The sequence below is a fragment of the Sapajus apella genome, unplaced genomic scaffold (genome assembly GCF_009761245.1).
Source record: "Sapajus apella isolate SASKATOON/1434 unplaced genomic scaffold, GSC_monkey_1.0 scaffold6, whole genome shotgun sequence".
In the NCBI taxonomy this organism is placed as follows: Eukaryota; Metazoa; Chordata; class Mammalia; order Primates; family Cebidae; genus Sapajus; species Sapajus apella.
The window spans coordinates 11,610,648-11,629,961 of record NW_022436946.1 but is presented as its reverse complement, the minus strand read 5'-3'; the positions used below and the strand labels follow the sequence as shown (position 1 = coordinate 11,629,961).

The 19,314-nt window shown below is 40.0% G+C and overlaps 1 protein-coding gene across 7 annotated transcripts in view; it reads right to left on the bottom strand.

The window, feature by feature from the left end:
* NHSL1 (NHS like 1) overlaps positions 1 to 19,314 on the bottom strand; it is a 264,623-nt gene that overhangs the window by 58,277 nt on the left and 187,032 nt on the right. For 6 of the 7 annotated variants that reach the window (XM_032274635.1, XM_032274637.1, XM_032274636.1 and 3 more), the window contains exon 2: positions 11,204 to 11,356. In XM_032274635.1, coding sequence (XP_032130526.1) covers positions 11,204 to 11,356 — 153 coding nt within the window. Of the gene's footprint in view, positions 1 to 11,203; positions 11,357 to 14,223; positions 16,827 to 19,314 lie in introns of those variants that run through there. The other variant, XM_032274640.1, reaches the window with a different exon arrangement.

Below are 19,314 nucleotides of genomic sequence, written 5' to 3'. Positions count from 1 at the left end.
GGTGATGGCCCCACTGCTCACCCAGGTAAATTTTATCCTCGGCCACACATTCTACCTTAATTAACCCAAAGCATATGACCTGACCTCCCATTAAATGGGCTGCTTCTCCCATTCACAACTCACATATTTGAGAAGTAAGAGGATGGAAGGAGAGCAGGTGGAACTGAATGAATAAGGAAGATGACGTCTGGTGCTCTATCATGGTTATTCTATCCAAGGAAATTTTGCCTCAGTAGAATTTCAGGGAAACTGATCAAATCTAGGATTAAAAAGCTAACTGCAAAGCTTTCTGGTCAGGCAGAACAGACACCACAGGAAAGCTGCATTTTCAGAAAAAGTTTGCAGGCAAGTTTAGGGGAGGAGTAAGATGGAAGAAGGGGGTGTCCTTTGAAATGGACAGGTTTCTTTGCCAGGGGAGGGGAAAAAAAGGAATGATAAGCACACTGCCTAAAAATTATTTTTAATAGCACAATTCCAAATGACTTCTCATTTCAATTTACATTGTGTATTTAGCAAAATAAAATGACCAGGTTAGGGATAACCACAGAGGGAAAATACAATGCTAATTGTGGTCATCGGCTCAATGGTCAAACTAGAAATGAATTTGTTAACAATGCATTAACACATTTTAAGAAAGGCTGGTTTTCCCCGATGTCTTGGGATCAATATTTCTGTCACTGACATTCAACACCATAGACGATCTCATTTGATGTAGAAGGGCTAATAATAAAAGCCCATTTTGATTAATATTCCTGTTCTGTGGTTAATTCCTATTAGAGTGAAACAAAAACCTCCAAAAAAGAAAAAACCTGAGGAACTAAGCATTAAAACTTGAGCCACTGGATAAACTGTTAGCTTTGTTTTTCACTGCACGCCATGGCAAGAATTATTAAAATGTCATTTGCCATTGCAGAAAACCAGCTTTTCAAATTTCTTCTCGTCACATGCCCAAATTAATTTAAGAAGCCTGGAAGAACTAAATCTGATTTAAATTAAGGTGAAAGCTTTCTGGTGCCATGATTAATGTGAGTGTGCTGAGAGTCTGCAGGTCCTGCCTGAGCACCACCAGACAGTGCTGCCAAACTGGAGGTGATCTCATTTCACTTTAGACTTAAAAAGCCATATCGTTGGCAGCAGAGGAGCATCACCAAGGTTACTCAAGATCAAATAGCCTGCAAAGATTCTAAGCCAACACCGGAGACTATGGTTGTACTGTGAATGATAACAAACCTTATCCCCAGTACCTTCAATGTAGCGTTTTTCTGCTGCCCTGAGTGAAATATAGAGGCCACTCAAGTTACTTACTTTATCAGGAGTTAAAATAGAATTGCTGAAACAGCAGACTGGCTACAGACACAAAAACAAAACAAAAAGCCTTTTGTTTAAACAATCCGTAGTGCTTTGTTAAGACCTCAATCATTTAAATAACTGTCTTTGCCATTCTATCTTTTGTGTGTTGCTTAAGGTTAAATAAAAACAGGGGTGGCAGGGGGGCGGGTGTGGGCAACATGTCTCTTTAACTATCTGAAAAAGCAATGATTGTTTATGTTTCATTTGCTCGTGCATCTGACTTCCCTCTCCCGGGTTAAGGACATGGAGGAAAGCACTTCTTTCCGGGTTGCCATACCCAGAGTAGTACTTAGTATTATAGAAAATTCCATGCCATCAAATCCGATAGGAGAAGTTAAATAGCCCCTTCTGTATATAATTCCCATTCTGTTAATCCCATATTTTTGTCTGCTCTTTTCTTTTTTGTCAATGGGGCATTTAATCGGTGGTTTCATTCGGTTGGGCAACTTTCCCTCAGGACAAAAATTCCAAAAGAGCCTAATGAAATACCACACATTTTTTTTTAAAGCCTTTAATAACATCATTTGTCTTTGAAAAGTCAACCTGATTAAATTCACAAGAACTGAGCAAAAGCGCACCAAATAAAGCCATGCTTTTCGCCAAAGAACTAACAATATGGCAGGGGCCACATTTCAATCAAGGCTCCCACACCATGTAATAAGCAGCCTCAATCTCTGGCTCCATCTCGAAACATGCTTCCCCAGTTCCCTCTAGGAGACAGAGGCCGTAACCTCGGACCCTCCAGTTTCCCCTGAGTCGACTGCCTCCTGCCTCTTCAGGGAACATGCTCCCATTCTCTTCCCATATCTGCAATCCTTTCCCTGCCTGCTGACTCCTTTTGTCTGCGGCCCTGTTTTCACAGGCTCTCGTTTTTGAAACATGTAATATCAGTTCTACCCTGCCACTACCTCAAAATGCCAGCCCTTCCCTCTCTGCTCTGTTGGCATCATTCACTCAGCTTTATTTCTTCAAAAAAATTACTTTGTTTTTCTGCTTATAAAAATCATTCTTATCGCAGAAATTCTGGCTTCTTAAAGACTTCCTTGAAACTGCCCTTTCAAAGGTTATCAATCACCACCTAACGACCAATTCAACAGCCTCTTCTTCCAAGGACTCTCCCCGTCTGTGAGCGCCCTGATGACTGCCATCCTGGCTGACTCTCTTCTTCCCCAGTTGTGCTGTTTTGCAAACTGCTCCCTCCCAGCGCCCTAAAATAAAGCTTCCAAGGCTCGGTTGTCCCCCTCCCCCCAAGTCCTCCTTGTCCCTTGCCCTCTCCATCCCCAATCTCATCACTTCCACACTCTCAACACTTGTTCCCTGGCTTTGACTCCTATCTCTCTCCTGAGTTTTAGGTGACTTTTCCAAACATTTTCAGGCCCTCTACAAACACAACGGTATTTGCAGTCCCAGTCACTGGACTGTGTGCTGGGGACACACAAGTGAAAAGACAAGGCCCTGCTCCCACGGATGTTACTGTCAAGTGGGGAGACAAATGTGCAGACACAATGACACAGTGTACCACAGCAGTGGAACGGAGGAGTGCACGCTTCCATGGGAAGGTACAGAAGAGAAGGGCTTCCTGAGGCTGCCCAGGGGAATCCAGGAGAGGTTGTGGGGGACTCCAGCACCCAAGGATGACGCTCAAAGGGGAAATAGGAGTTAGTCACATGTGAGAGGTTGTGGTTCAGAAGGGAAAAAGTATGGCTTGGGACATGCCGCGGAGGGAAAGAAGAACGAGACAAGCTAGATTCCAACTGACTTGGGATTCCAAATGACTTGTGAAGGCACAAAGTAAAAATCTTAGGTGGAGGGGTAGGGATGTCTGGAAAGCAACGGTGATCCAGAAGACGAGATGAGACAAAGAGGCTGGCGTTCAGGAAGGTTTTCAGATGCTAAGAGCTTAGGTTATATTCTGTTAGTAATGGGGAACTGCTAAAGAATTTTTAACTAGGGCAGGCTGACCAAGTTTGTTTTAAAGACAACACCCAGGGTGAGGCTTGATAATACCACCGCTATGAACCTTGTACATAAGCTAGTCATATATCCATCTTATCTCTGGCTAGCTTTCAGCCTCTGGAGGAAAGCCCCAATGTCATTCATCTTTGATTGCACTATAACATCCCGCCCAGCGCCTCACTTGCAGTATGCACTTGGAAAATTTTACCGTCCATATGAACTTGAGATTACACAACCCAGTTTGTCAGGACTTACGCTCAGCTGTCAGCAACATCTTTGTGTCAGTAAAGTTCACACCGATTACCCTTAAACAGTTAAGTACTGAAAACCCAATCAGAAGTTTAGAGCTTACAAGGGAACACAGAATCATAAACTTTTTCAGAGGAGCGAGCCAAGTATGAAGATGGGATGTGGCTCCCGACATCCTGTGGCTTGCTACTGACAACACTGCCACCAGAATTCTGGTCTCTCATCTCATTTTCCGGAATCATTAATGACAACGAAACAAGATGTCAGTGCTGCTGTGGTTTTTGGAAATATGAGGTAATTATATTTCCTTCATCTGTTCAGGGGCTTTTTCAGAATAACATAGCACTCCTCCTGCCCCCTAATTCTATGTCAATATTTGTTTCAACTAGAAAATGATTTAAAACTGTATAAATAAGTATAAGTAATCGAAAGTTTCTTGCTTGTAAAAAACTTAAGTGGCTGGGCGGGTGGCTCACGTCTATTAATCCCAGCACTTTGGGAGGCTGAGGCAGGTGGATCACCTGAGGTCAGGAGTTCATGACCAGCCTGGCCAACAAGGCAAAATCCTGTGTCTATTAAAAATACAAAAATTAGATGGGTGTGGTAGCACGCACCTGTAGTTCCAGCTACTTCGGAAGCTGAGGCATGAGAATCACTTGAATCTAGGAGGCAGAGGTTGCAGTAAGCCGAGATGGCACCACAGCACTCCAGCCTGGGCAACAGAGCAAGACTTTGACTTAAAAAAAAAACAAAAAAAAAACAAAAAAAAAACCTTTGCTTTAGCCAGAGACATCTGACCCTCTCCTTCTGCACATCAATTTTACTGTATTCTTTGGGAAGTAGCAAACTAGGCAAATTGTAAACTCAGCTGCAAGTGCTAAATCATTAGTATATTTATTAGTTCCAAATGTTTATCTTTCTTTTCCTTGTCACCTATGCCTATTTTTTTAAGTTTATTGAATTACTAATGACCAATTATAACCCTAAAAATAAGCACCAAATGCCATTAAGATGAAAGAATGGTTATAGATATTAATCAAACATGTCACATGATGCTTCCTTTATTTCTTTTAGACTTATTTGAATTTTAATGAAAGCAGAGGTAAGTGAAGAGACTTCAGGAGCAACCATGAAGTCATCACCTTTAGGCAACAATGAGCCAATCTGCATTTCCTAAATTAACTGGCTAAAGAAATCAAATCTGTCTTTGGCCATAAGATTCCCAGCGTGAGCTTTGTTTGTCCCTGTGAATTTCCAGAAAGTTGAGGGCAGCTGAAAGGGCATCAAAGGGACAGGTCTCCTCGGTGCTCTTGAGGTCTGAGATCAGAATAGGCCAGCATGTGTGAGCACCAGGAACCCTCAACTTCTCTGGGTCTTGGTTGCTTATCTACAAAATGGAAAGGGGGACTGACCAGAGGACTGGGAGGCTGAGGTGGGAGGATGAATTGGGCCCAGGAAGTCAAGGCTGCAGTGAACCACAATCACATTGCTGCACTCCAGCCTGGGCAACAGAGCAAGGTCCTGTCTAAAAAAAAAAGAAAAAGAAAGAAAACAAAAGCAAGCAGGAACAGGAACCTTCTGAAATTTAGGTCACATTTAACCTAGGTAATGGTTATACAGGTGTTCACTCTATTTCTTAAGCCATATATGTTTTATGTACCTCTCTGTGTCATATTTTTTTTAAAAGTTACAGAAAAAAAGATGAAGAATTCAATGTGGCTAGCACAAGGTGGACAAAGCAGATGTCCATCTTGGGCCTGTCTGAGGTGGTGGGCAGGTGCAGCATGCCATCAGGGCAAGCTTTCAATCAATGTCCACAGGCCATTTCTGCAAAGGGACCTCCTAGACAGCCCTGGGAAAGTGCCACAGGACCTTCAAGAAGAGAACTGATAGCAAAAGATAAGGGGCGTCTGCAGTATCTCAGGGACCCATGGGCTCTAAGCCGATAAAGAAGACAGCCAAGCATCCTCAGCAAATCCAGAAAGTGGCCCACAATCTCTCCCAAGACAAACATACTTGTCTAAGCTAAAAAGGAGCTAGGAGGCTTCATGACAATGAAAGATGGATGCAGTCACCCTCAAAGTTTGGTGGCGGTAGCTGTAGAGAAATCTGGCTAGAACAACTTGGAAATCCAGTCCATAATTTTAAGAAAGGTAAATCATTCTTTAATATTAAACAAGTCAATGTGCACATGATTGTTTTTAATCACTTGGTGTAAGTAGTTATTTTTTCAGATTGTGTAATAAATCCTCAATTCCTATCCTTCCAGGTATAATCAATATAACCCTCTGAGTTTGAATGACATAGGCCAGATTCAACACGCCTCCTTGTGCTCACACTTCTAATCCTAGAGCCACAGAGCATGCTGACCTGCTAAGATGCATTTCTTCAGGAAAGAGTTGTGACTACAGAACATTTCTGATACCAACAACAGTTGCTCTGTGAACTAATTCAGGCAGGAGTGCACACAGAGACAGTAAAGTGCCTGTTAAACACCGTGTGAGAAAAGATGTTTCTCTTTCTCCCAAGTTGGGCTTTTTGGGGATGGAGGCTTAAAGGTGACATGTCTTTATTTTAACCTTGAATATGCTCATAGTTGTCAAAAGAGGTCTACAGGTTACAAAAAAACAAAATCTGAACCTCTCATTGAGCTTACTCCTATTTCCTGATTTCTTTTCCACTTGGTTGTAGCCCTTTCCATGAAGCTAAAAACTATGCAGATAAAAATTTCACTAGATTTAGGTTACTTATCATCACAGCTATCTCCAATGAAGCTCATAAAGGATTCAAACAATGATGGACGTAAAAAGGACAGATGTCTTCTGGAAACTCAAGAAGCTGAGTGAATTCTTCACAGATAATGGGATCCATCTTCAAAAATTTATTATTTGTTGCTAGCCAGATGTCTATTGAAGCAAATATCAAAATGCCATTTTTGTTTTTTGTTTTGTTTGAGATGGAGTCTCGCTCTGTTGCCCAGGCTGCAATGTAGTGGTGCAATCTCGGCTCACCATACACCTCTGCCTCCCAGATTCAAGCAATTCCCCTGCCTCAGTCTCCGAGTAGCTAGAACTACAGGTGCATGCCAACATGCCAAAATGCCATTTTAAAATCTGGGTAAATGTTGGGTATCTCTTATCCAAGATGCCTGGGACCAGAAATATTTCAGATTTTGTATTTTTTTTCCAGATTTTGGAATATTTGCATTATAACTACTGACTGAGAATCCCTAATCCCAAAACCCAAAATGCTCCAATTTGAGCGTCATGTCAGTGCTCAAAAAGTACTGGATTTTGGAGCATTTCAGATATCTCATTTTCAGATTAGGGATGTTCAACCTGTACATGTTTATATCTTCATTAGCAGTGAATCATTACCTAAATCTCTAGTAACAAAACAAATCAACAAACAAAACCAAGACGTTTAACCTAAGCCTGTGACCATCAAATTTTATCAAAGTCTCCACAGACTCTCCAACTGTAAACACAAAAGATATCTGTTATATTCAGATCAAAGTAGAGAAAAATTATACATGGACAAGAGCCTGTTCCACATGCCATTTTACGCATCTTGAAAGACTATCTCCTTTCTGATGTGGGGATCGGAGCAGGGGGGAGTGGGGAGTGGAGGGACCTCCCAGTGCTTTTCTTTTTTCTCTGACTGAGCCCTCTCTCCCTTTGTGCACAATGTATGTCATGGACACCTCCATCACACTATGGCCTGTACTACTGGAAGACAGTAAGCCTGCAGTAGCAAACCTCAGGACAAGCTTTGCTGCAAACTGCTGCCAAGACAGCAGGGCCTGGCTCTTTAAAGTTGAGGACCCAGGAACTTTCATCTGTTCATTTAAACACTCCTGGCATAGAACCGAATTTTAAAAAGTATATGTTTACATTTCATTATTCATTTATTGATACTCGCTGTGTCATTTCCCTCCAAGCTTTATGGTTCTCAAGAGTAGACTCTAGCTCCCCATAAAAACTGACGGAATAATTCATACAATAAGCATTTAATGGCAATAAAAAATCAGCAACCTGTTTAATACTAAAGAATGGCATTCTTTTCTTAAAATTACGGACATGGTAAGAATAGAAGATGAAACAAAACAGATTACTCACTGTGAATAATTAGCTACCTTTCTATATTTTTAAGTAGAGAATGCTGAGCTTGAATGAACTTAGACTGATAATTTATATAACATCCAATCTTAATAAGGTCACACATTCAGAGACTGATTTATTTTAATCTTCACTGATAATGAGGTAATAAATACCTTGCACTCACGCTGTATTTATCTCAGGTTGCTAAGATGATATAGGGGAAGAGGTAGGTGAAGTTCTGTATATGTGGTTAAAAGTAAATAAACAGAGAACAAAAGAATGCAGATAATCTTTCTCATTTCATTTTTTCCTACCACTGTTCCTAAGTCTATAATTTATCTAAAATCTCTTACGAAGTTTTTAAATCCAGACTTTAAACGTTACGCTCCAGGAATTTTCCAAAGTTATTAATTTTATTAATAGTAAATTCCTTTGATGAACCACTTTAGAGCATTAAAACAATTATGAAAGCATTTATCTTTTCAAAATAAAACTCAAGTTTGGGCAAAACCAGTGGGGCTAGATGATATTTCATATAGATGTACTGCATACTCAAAAAGAAAAGCAAAAATGTCTATAAACAGATGTTCAATTTTTCAAGGGGAGAAAAGTCCAGTCCTGATCTGGAACTTGACAATAAATGAACTAGGGAGTGAAGTGCAGCTTCCTGGAGAGTGATCAAAACAGTCGAGCCTGAATATACAAACTTGCACATACCTTCATGAAAGCATTTTCTGCAAGCCAGACCATGTAGTGCTCTGTTGCTTAGAAGCTGGGCAGAGAAATGCTAACCAGGTACTGCCTCGGGGATTTGTCCTGGGAACGGTGCCATTTAACATTCTTATTAATTACTTGGTGGAGGAAGGTGAGCTATAAGTAGAGAGGTTCCTGGTCACAGTTTACTAAAGATAAATCACCAGGAACTAAAGGGATCTGGAAGAAACTTTGGTTCGATTTAGATACATTCGGGGATCAATATTATGACAGCAACAAAGCTCCCAGCACAACTCCAAGACTATTTACAAACGAGCCAAACGAATGCCATTCTTCTCACTTAAGACTGAGGTCACTAGAGATAGGAGGTTACTCAGGCTAAATAAAAAGGGAACCCAACAATGCCCTCATTTCTGGATAGTCCAATAGCAAGGCTGTGAGATACAAGATACTGTAAGATACATGAGATAATCTAAGCATTACAAAAGATTAAAGGAACAAAAAATAGGGCCATGATCTGAAATGTTTGCACAGTTCTGTTCTGAGTACCAAATCTATGGTGAACCTATGGATAGCAATTCCTTCTCTCTCCAAGCAGAAATTATCTGCCATATTTAATTCCCATAAAGCAATTTTTGGTTTGTTTCCTCAGTATTTTTCACATTGTGATTTGTACAAGAGATGCAGGCATAAATTCTTTGAGAGCTAGGACCGTGCCTTTGTATTCTGCACTTCTGCCAGAATAACAAATTCCCAATAAATAAATCGTTATTAAAGGCAGTATAGTGTAGCAGTTAAGAATATGAGCTTCAAGGCTTCAGACTGTGCAACTTTAAATCCTGGTTCTACTGCTAATTAACTTGGAGATCGTGGGCAAGTTTCTAATCACTGTTCTTCTATTTTTCTAAAGTAAGCTGTACGATTATTGGGAAAATTAAATGATGTTAATACTTTAGTGGTCTTAGAACAGTACCTGGCATGATAGTTAAGTGTTTAATAAATGTTATTAGCATTCACAGTGGTAGTATATTAAAGAATAAACCACTTCACAAGTGACTGATATACAAGATAAAATTATCATAAAAATTAGAGGGGTTTTAATGCTAGATTTTCCTTGAATCAATCACAGAATTTCTCCCAAATTTAAGTCTTCCACAATTAGATAAAATACAGGAGGTCCAGTTCAATTAAATTTCAGATAAATAACAAATACTTCTTTGGTATACTATTGTCCCAAATACTGTATGGTAGGAGAAATCTGGTAGGAGCAGCAGCTGGTAAAATTAAGAAGTTTGATTTGTTGTTCTAAGAAAAAAATCTCTGAATTTTACAAGTTACTCCTCCTCCTTTGAAGAACTAATTTCCTTCTTTATGACCTTTAGGATGCCCTCCTTGCCACATATTTACTTTTTAACATCAACAATAGATTGGGCTGGGTGCAGTGGCTCATGCCTGTAATCCCAGCACGTTGGGAGGCTGAGGTGGGTTGATCACATAAGGTCAGGGGTTCGAGACTAGCCTGGCCAATGTGGTAAAACACTGTTTCTACTGGAAATATAAAAATTAGCCAGGCATGGTGGTGCACTCCTGTAATCCCAGCAACTCAGAAAGCTAAGCCGGAGAATTGCTTGAACCTGGGAAGTAGAGGTTGCAGTGAGTCGAGATCATACCACTGCACTCCAGCCTGGGTGATAGAGTGAGACTCCATCTCAAAAACAAACCACAATAAATGGAAGTAAAAATGATAATTTTAAACTAGATACAGAAATGCACTCTTCCTGTATTTTCTACTTGATTAAGTATACCTTGCCCATCTGTTGGCAGAGCCTAAGCTCAGAGGAGCCCAGTTGGATGCTACCCGAGTTCTGATCAATCAAACCATTTAGCACTTCTTTAAAGGCTATACATAGGTCCTCTTTACACCCAGCTTGAACTAAACGGAACAAACAAATGTGTTCAAAAAAACAAATTGGTTTTGAATTCTTACAATGGTTTAAAAAGGCAGTGGCAAAATTGCCCACGTCGACAGGGGTTTATTTGGATCAAATTAATACTGGCAGTATAAACATGCGAAAGTGTTTCTAAGAAGGTATGGGTTCCTGGAAGACAGATTTGCATATCTGCAAGTAGGTAAGTTTCTGCAGAGACCAGAACATCTTAGGCATGGGTATTAGTCCATTTTCACGCTGCTGAAAAAGATACACCTGAGACTGGGTAATTTACAGAAAAAAAGATTTTTAATGGACTCACCGTTCCACATGGCCAGGGAGCCCATACCGTCATGGTGAAGGCAAAAAGCACGTCTTACAGGGCAGCAGACGAGAGAGAATGAGAGCCAAGCAAAAGGGGTTTCCCCTTATAAAACCATCGGATTTTGTGAGATGGACGCACTATCACGAGAACAGTTTGGGGGAAACGACCCCCATGATTCAATTATCTCCCACCGGGTCCCTCCCACAAACACATGAGAATTATGGGAGCCACAATTCAAGGTGAGATTTGGGTAGGGACACAGCCAAACCATACCAGCATGTATTTGATTGTATTTATGATATCTTATAAAGAGACAGCATACTATACATTCAATAAAAGTAGATCTGGTTGTTTTTTTGTTTGTTTGTTTTTTTAAAAAAAGTGTTTCACCATGTTGGTCAGGCTCGTCTTGAACTCGTGACCTCAGGTGATCCACCCACCTCAGCCTCCCCAAGTGCTGAGATTACAGGCATGAGCCCCCACGCCCAGCCAGTAGATCTGGTTTTATAGATAGATAACAAATTTATACTCTCAGCAGCCACTAATCCAAGAAAACAAGCTCACGGAGGATGCCATCTTACCCCTCAATACAGATTTGAGGTTGAGCTTGGCTTGGCGGTGCAGGTCCTCAACACAGGGGGGTCTTGTGGTGGGAAGAAACACATTCTCCTGCTGGTGCCATGGGGCAGTGTAGTGGACTGTCCATCGGCTCTCCTCATCTAGATTGGAAACCGCTATAGGAAACAAGAGAATACATTCAGGTGTCAACTTAAGCTTCATTGGCTACAAATTTATTACATAATGATGTGTTTCCATGCCTAATACATCCACAGGTAAGGGCCAGCAAGGGAGAAATGGAGCAAATTTAATTAGATTTAATCTTAGATTCCAGGGGTTTTCCTCCCAGTGTTTTATTTATAAAGCAAAAGCTGAAAGTGTCCACCCTCCAAACAATATTTTCACAGAATCATTAGCTCAGTTAACTGCTTCCCAGCATTTTAGATTCTCCCTTTACTCCACTGTTTGAAAACAATTGAAAAAATGGATAGAGACCTCCAATTCCTACTTAACCCCCATCCCCCACACACAACAAATATCAGTTACTCAACTGTATAATGCCATTTCAACAGTAAATGTTAGACTGTCCTGATAGAAATGAATTTCCTACCAGGAGGTTTACAACAAATGTTCCCCCTTCTACAGCACTAAAGAGCATCACTGTTACAAACTCAATTACATTTTTAAAAAATTAAGCAAAGACATTCCATTTACATGTAAATGACATATCTAATAGATGTGGGGATCCATCTGTGTTACAAAATTTTCTCTGCATTTCTTGCTTTCATGAAACCCTTTTATATTAACTTTTTAAAAATTACAATGCGATCAACTCTTCCCAACACAGTCCAATTCAACTAAATTTTCCCAGCACAGAAGGGACAAAAATATTAGAGGAGAAAATAATACGTAATCCTGAGACTTAGATAAATCTCTACAATAATATTCCTTTAACTCCCCTGAGGCTTGGGACCCCTCTAGTTCACTTTTCCTGACAATAGAAACTAAGCTGGGGCATCAGTGGAGCCCAAAATGAGGCTGACAGCACAAAAACAAATTCATCAACTATTTTTTAATACTTTATATATATATGCCACATAACCCAGGCATAGGAGAGATTGGAGAGGCGATGGAGAAAAGTCTTTGTGTTGAGGGATTTGCTTGAGGTAGCAAGTCTAACCCACCCCTGTAAAGCCAGCAGATAACTGAATTGTGAGTGAGGAGCAAGTCTTCCTGATTCTGATCTATGCTACAGAGTTCACACTGGGCGTATCCATGTCCCCAACATAATATGTACCCGGAAACTAGACCATAAAATGAATTTTCATAGTCATGTGAGAAAGTATGCATAAACAATTAAATCCATTTGAGCATATCTAAAGTTAACTAAACATACTCTATAGCAGTTATTAGGGCTATTCTAAAGAACAAATGAACCAACATATATAAAGTACTTAGCTCAAGAAATGACTCAGGTAAAACATGGTTGTGGCAGGAACAGTAAAAATTATTCTAACGAGGTCCCAAACATCAAACCATCACTGTTTCTTGTAAACCTAGGCCACAGGTTAGCTCTCATCTCACATACCGTCTTTTCTATAGCTAATAAATTTTACAATCTTATGAATATGAACAGGATAACTTATTTTCAAAAGGATCCCATCTTCTCCATAAGTTGTTAATGAGAAAATAAACATTGATAACTAGATGCCAAATTAAAAACAGAAGTGTCCACTGTGCTTTCTGCTTAGTGTTTGACAGAAGCGGTATATAAATCACACCTAGTGTTTCACATAAACTCTTGTTGAGCAAATGTTTTGCACAGTGCATACAACTATCAGTCTTAATACACAAAATCCACAAAGACCCGACTCAACCCTCATTTGTGTTTCGGAAGAATCTAGCACCGGGCCAGACTCACCATATGTCCCCCGCAAGTGTAGCCAAAGTTCACCACAATGTTTTGTGCTGATGTCCATTTATTTTAAAGATTGAGTTACCACACTTCAGAGTTAGAAACTATTGAAAATGTAAACTTTTCCTATTTGCCAATTACAAATCAAATCCAAGTAATGGGGCATTCATATCTGCACCACCAATCGGCACAGCTACCAACTGGCTCTTGTGAAATCCCCACTGGAGTTCAGCCCCACTGCACAGCTACCAACTGGCTCCTGTGAAAGAGTCTCTTTCCCTGGAGTTCCTCATTCTCGCCAGGGCCACTTTTAATCCAAAGGCAGCCTTCCGCAAGAGCTGCGGAAAACCAGCGCACAGTGCTGCTGCTCTTTGTAGCTTTCTCCAAAGCACCTCTTCCCAATACCCCTACCCATGCGCATTTATCCAGTTTAAGTTATGGGTCCAAAAAACTAAACTAAAATAAACCACCAACTATGTAAAAACAAAGGCAAGTAGTTATAAAAATTATTTTCAAGAGAAGGAAGAAGTACATAGATAAGAAATGTAAATCAACGGTAAGTACACAACAAAGCCACACCACAAAAGCTCTGTACATAACAACAGCCACTGATCAGTCTAGACAGTTTGTGTTCAAGCTCTTAAATCCATAACAAAGAGTGCCAGGGAGTTTTAGGGGATTATCTCCACCAGAAATATATGATACATTACACAGAGGCTCCCTTACCTCAGCTGCATATTTAGTCAAAGAATCAAAAAATGATACACTAGATATCAAGGGAAACATAAATTAAGTACAAGAATTCTTTCCCCGTTCAAAGGATGTCTTTTGAAAAGCACAAAAGAAATGAATTCACTTAAAACTCCAATCATAAACAAATAAGACATATTAGGATCGCATAATACCGTCCTAGAGTTACAAAAGTCTGAGGTATTTAAACAACCTGGTATAGTGTAGAGTTTAACTCATGCCTATTATGCTGTTTCACACTCTAATTTCGTCACACAAAAGAACAAAGTAGGACCAAAAAACACACACGGACACATACACACACAGACACACGGGGACAAATACACACACGGGAACATATGCACACAACAGGTAGTACAGGGAAAAAGAACTACTTACTTTTTTTCTTAAAAAGTTTAATGAAAGCCTTAATCTTTGCATTAATGAAGACCACCATTTCCAGGGCGCCTACATAGAGCTTAGAAATGTAAATCACATTAAAAGCTCAGTCCAGGAGGCAGGTGGCAAGCTTCCTCCTTCTGCTCCAGACTCTAACTTTTCTTCCCCCGGTCTCATATCCTTAGACATCTGCCCAGGCCGATGTAACTTTGAGCTTGAGCTTATGGTCAGGCAGTTACAAACCATTAACAGTCCTTGAACCTGAAAAACTCCTACTGAAACCTAATCTTTAAGGCTGAGAGCAGCCAGTGACGTCGTGCGTAGAAAGAGAAAGCCAATCACGGTTCTTATTTGCATGAAAGCCACATCAGGCTTTCTGCCTCAGTGCCCATTCATTCAGTTTTCTCTCCAACAGATCAGAAGGTCCCCCTCTCTGAGTCCACAAAAACAGTGCAGATTTTCCTCTATGGAAGTCAAGATGAAACAAATGCATTCCCCATTTCACTAGGCCACTATGAATGTCCAGATCTCTTACAGGAACTGCCAAGTCTGAGAGCAATTCTAGTTAATTCAGGGTGTATGGGATTTGAACTGATTTACGGGGAAAAAAGCCAAATTATTGTTTCCCAACCACGCCCCAGGCTCTGCCTCCCATTCCAAAGGAACTTGTACAAGCAGTAAAACTTTACAATGGAATCTCTCCAAGGAGCTGCAAATGATGACTTGGTTGCATTTTTGTGCAAATTAGGATGCCCTGTCTTCTCACCCTTCTTTGCTAGTGATTGAGAATCAGCATTATATGTTCCAAAGCGTGATCTTATTTGCATCTAGCTGCCACAACAATCAAGAAAAAAAATTAAAAACCACCAATAAAATACAACTTCCCACTCCAAATGAGAAATTAGAGAAAGTACCCTAATCACTTTAACGTTTATTTTAAATGCAATTGTCACCTAAGCTCCTGGTTTTCAGAATTCCATAATCGCCCTTCCCTCACAGAAGTCTCAAACAAACATTATCTGAGTTACTCTTTAACTTAAATATACCATCCGGAGTTCTGTTTTTTTGCCCACTTGCAATTAACCACAGAGAGCTAGGGAAGCACAAGCAGAAATGGGGAAATCAGAAATAGGGCAAAAGAAGGCACTGGGAAAACATATTCAGGGATAAAGGGATAGGAAAAAAGGGAGAACATAGATCAGGAAATACTATGAAAAGGGAAAAAGGAAAAGAACTTCCTCACATCTCAGCCCAGTTCCACTTCATGGCCAAACACTTTTGAAACGATTTAGACAACCTCTTATTTCATAGCTTTGGGCCAGACTTATAACTCAATGGAAAAATGTAATAATCCACTAATTCAAAACATTTAGTTCATAACAAAGGCTCTTAGTCAAAGGATAAAATTTATATAAGGGGCTCTGTCTAGGGAAAGCTTTGAAACGATTCCTTCTCAAGTCTTTTTATGCCCTTTATTTTTCAACAACAACAAAACAAAAAACAAATAGAAACATTACTACTTATCACACATATTATCACAGATTTCCAACTTGTGTTCTTCCATTCTATATAGCTTCATTTTGAAGTAATTAAATTGCCAGACGGCAAATGAGAAACGACTGAGCCTGTAAGTCAGCTTATGTGGCTGCCTTAAATTAGCGGGCAAAGTTCCCCTTTGGAAAACAAATTAATCTGCAAGAGTGACCTCCCTTTGCTCATTGCATTAGACACAGGAGAGTTGTGGGCAAAAACACTCATATGCACAACCCACAAGTGTTTGAGGTTAAGTGTTACCATGCAAATGTCCAGTTGAAAACAGAAATTGTTCTTTCAAGAAACCCTTATTATGTTCAATTCTCCATAACCTGTAGCTTTCCATGTGCCCAACAATGGCATGTGCATATAGATTCACTAATCAAAAACAGAAATACTGAGCACCGATGCTAACTGCCACTCTTTCATTTAATCGTGATACATCATTGGACAAAATAGGTGAGATCCCTGCCCTCATGGAGCTTAAAATATTTGACACTAAACTACAATCTTATGGTATATTAGAAGGAGATGAGTGCAATAGACAAAATTTAAAAATTGAGCAACATAAAAGAGGGTCTGAGGGTGGCCAGGCTGCAAGACTGTAGGAGTCAGGGTGGTCCTCATGAAAAGGTGAGACTTCAGCAAAACCTTGTAGAAGGCAATGGCAATAAAACAAAAGGTGGTAAAATGAATCTCACTGGCTCTCATTTTAAAGAGGGAGAGAGATTCTTCAGGCTGTGAGGCATATTTCCATCCACCAGGACTAGAGAAGTGCTCTTTCCTCTCAGAAAATGAACTGTAGGAAGAATCTGGCATGGAGTAATTTCCTTTCTCTCTCAATATTAAGCGTGATATTAAGTGGCTGCAGTTGTTCCTCTGTATCCATTCCAGGATGCCCCTTGGATACAAAAATCCCTGGATGTTCCAGTCCCTAATATAAAATAGTGTAGTATTTGCCTGCAACCTATGCACATCTTCCTGTATACTTTAAATCACCTCTAGATTACTTATAGTACCTAAGACAATGTAAATGCTATGTAAATAGTTGTTATACTTTATTGGATTAAAAATATGTATTTTTTATTGCTGCATTGTTACTTTTATTATGTTTTTTTCGTCCAAATATTTTTGCTCTTTGGTTGCTTGAATCCACGGATGTGGAACCCACAGATATGGAGAGCCAACTGTACTTTGTTACACACAAGTAAGTGGTAACCCTAGTGGGAGAATGCAGGCTTCCATTCCAGCATCCTAGGACAACTCATCCTCTGTGCATTATTCCACACTGCCTCATAATACTATAAAATCCAGATCTTCAGGAAATAAACCAAATAAACGATCACATTTATTGCATTCTATATTAAGTTATATTTTGGAGGCACTTATTAATTATAACATTTCCCCCAATCATACTGCCATCTCTTACTTTATATCTTTCATATAAGCATGAGCACAGGGAAATGTTTTCATCATATAATTTGCATGCCTTAATGCTATAGTTGATGGAAGAGCCATATTCTTCTGGAAGTGTATTTTTTAATTGTTCAATTTATATGTGCAACAGAAAAGATATAAATCCATGGTACTTTGGATTCCAACTTCAGCCATATATGACAGAGGCCAAAAAAAAAAAAGTTTTTGTAAAAATAGGATACTGTGTTGCCCAGGCTGTTCTCAACACCTGGCCTCAAGCAATCCTCCCACCTTAGCCTCCTAATGTGTTTGGATTAAAGGCAAGGGCCATTGCACAGGGATAAAAGAGAAAAAGCAGCTTTCTAATGAACTAGACATAAAAAATTTGACACTAATGCATAATAGTGAAAAGCAGTCCCTCTGTGGAACCCAAGTTACCAACAACTTGCTAGAGGAGTGACCCCTCCATACCTCGGTTAGCTCATCTGTAAAATGGGGTAACAGTGTTTATATCACCAGGTCACGATGAGAACTAAGGGTTATTACTGATAAAGTCCTTAGAACAGTACCTGCCATGTAAGCATATACAAGTGTATGTTAATCAATGAATAAAATCTCAAGAGACAGCTGCACAGCCTTGCGCTTGATAAAGGACCATGCTTTCATGCAAGGGAATCAGTCCTGCACACCCCACGCTTGTCTTCCTCCTTGTCTCTGACTAACATTGCCAACTCCTCGAATAAGTGCCCTGCACCCCCTGCTTCCAGTTTTTATCCACATATTATCTTTTCCATTGCCTCAGATTTTATTCCAATTTTAAAAAAATTCTCAGTGGTCATCAGTGAATTTCTGACTCCTACTAATGGTCTGTTCTTTCTCCTCATCTTCCTAATGATCTTCTTAATCATATGCTTCCCACCACTCAGCTCTTGAACTCCTCTTCCTTGACGCTACAAGGCACTAGTTCCTCTCCTACTAACTCCTCTCCGAATTCCAACAAACTCTAACCAAGCTTCGAAGATCTAGTCTTTAAGCCTCTGTCCTATGCCATTTACTTATTTCCCCTTAAACCTTGAATGATTTTGTTACTATACGGCAGAAGTCAGCAAATTATAATCCTTTGGCCAAATCCAACCATTAAATCACCTTTTTAGATAAAAGAAGAAGAATATTTTATAACATGAAAAGTACATGAAATTGAAATTTCGATGTCCAATAATGAAGTTGTAATGGAACACCACCACACCCATTTGTTTACATATTGTCTAGGGCTGTTCTTGGGTTGTAACAGCAGAGCTAAGCAGCTACGAGTAAGACCGTACGGCCCTCAAAACTAAAAATATTTACTATCTGGATCTTTAGAGAAAAAGACGGCTCACCCATGGGCTTAAGCTACTGTCTTTAAACATCCTGCTCAACCTCCATTTCTATTATCTGTCATTTGTCTGCCCTCAGTTCCATTTGCTAACCTCTCCTCAGATTTCACATTATCTCAAGTTCAACACATCTGAGACAATCTGCTTTTCCCCCAAACTGCTTCTCAGGAATTACTTTTACTTCTATTAGAACTATCTTCCTTTTTTTTTTTCTTCCCATGAACTAGACAGGTAAATTTAATCCCCAGTTATAAAAGAAAAAACTGAGGCTGGACACAATGGCTCACGCCTGTAATCCCAGAGCTTTGGAAGGCTGAGGCAGGAGGAATGCTCGAGGCCAAGTGTTTAAGACCAGCCTAGGCAATACAGAGAGACCCTATCCCTAAAAACATTAAAAAGTTAACGGGGTGTGGTGGTTCACGCCTGCAGTCCTAGCTACTCAGGAAGCTGAGGCAGGAAGATTGCTTAAGCCCAGAAATTTGAGGTTGCAGTGAGCTATGATCGCACCACTGCACTCCAGCCTGGGTGACAGAATGAGACCTTCTCTCTTAAAAGAAACACAGAGAGAGGGAGAACGTATTCACTGCCTTGTGTTAGGTGTCCAGGTTACAAGTGAATCAAACATGGTCACAGTCCACACAGGAAAAGACACACCCACACAGATAAAAACGATGACATAAAGATTAAGTCTAGAGAGAGAGAGATGACTGTGAAGTTCCTAGGAAACATGAGAATACACACCCACCTCATTTAAAGGACCACCTGC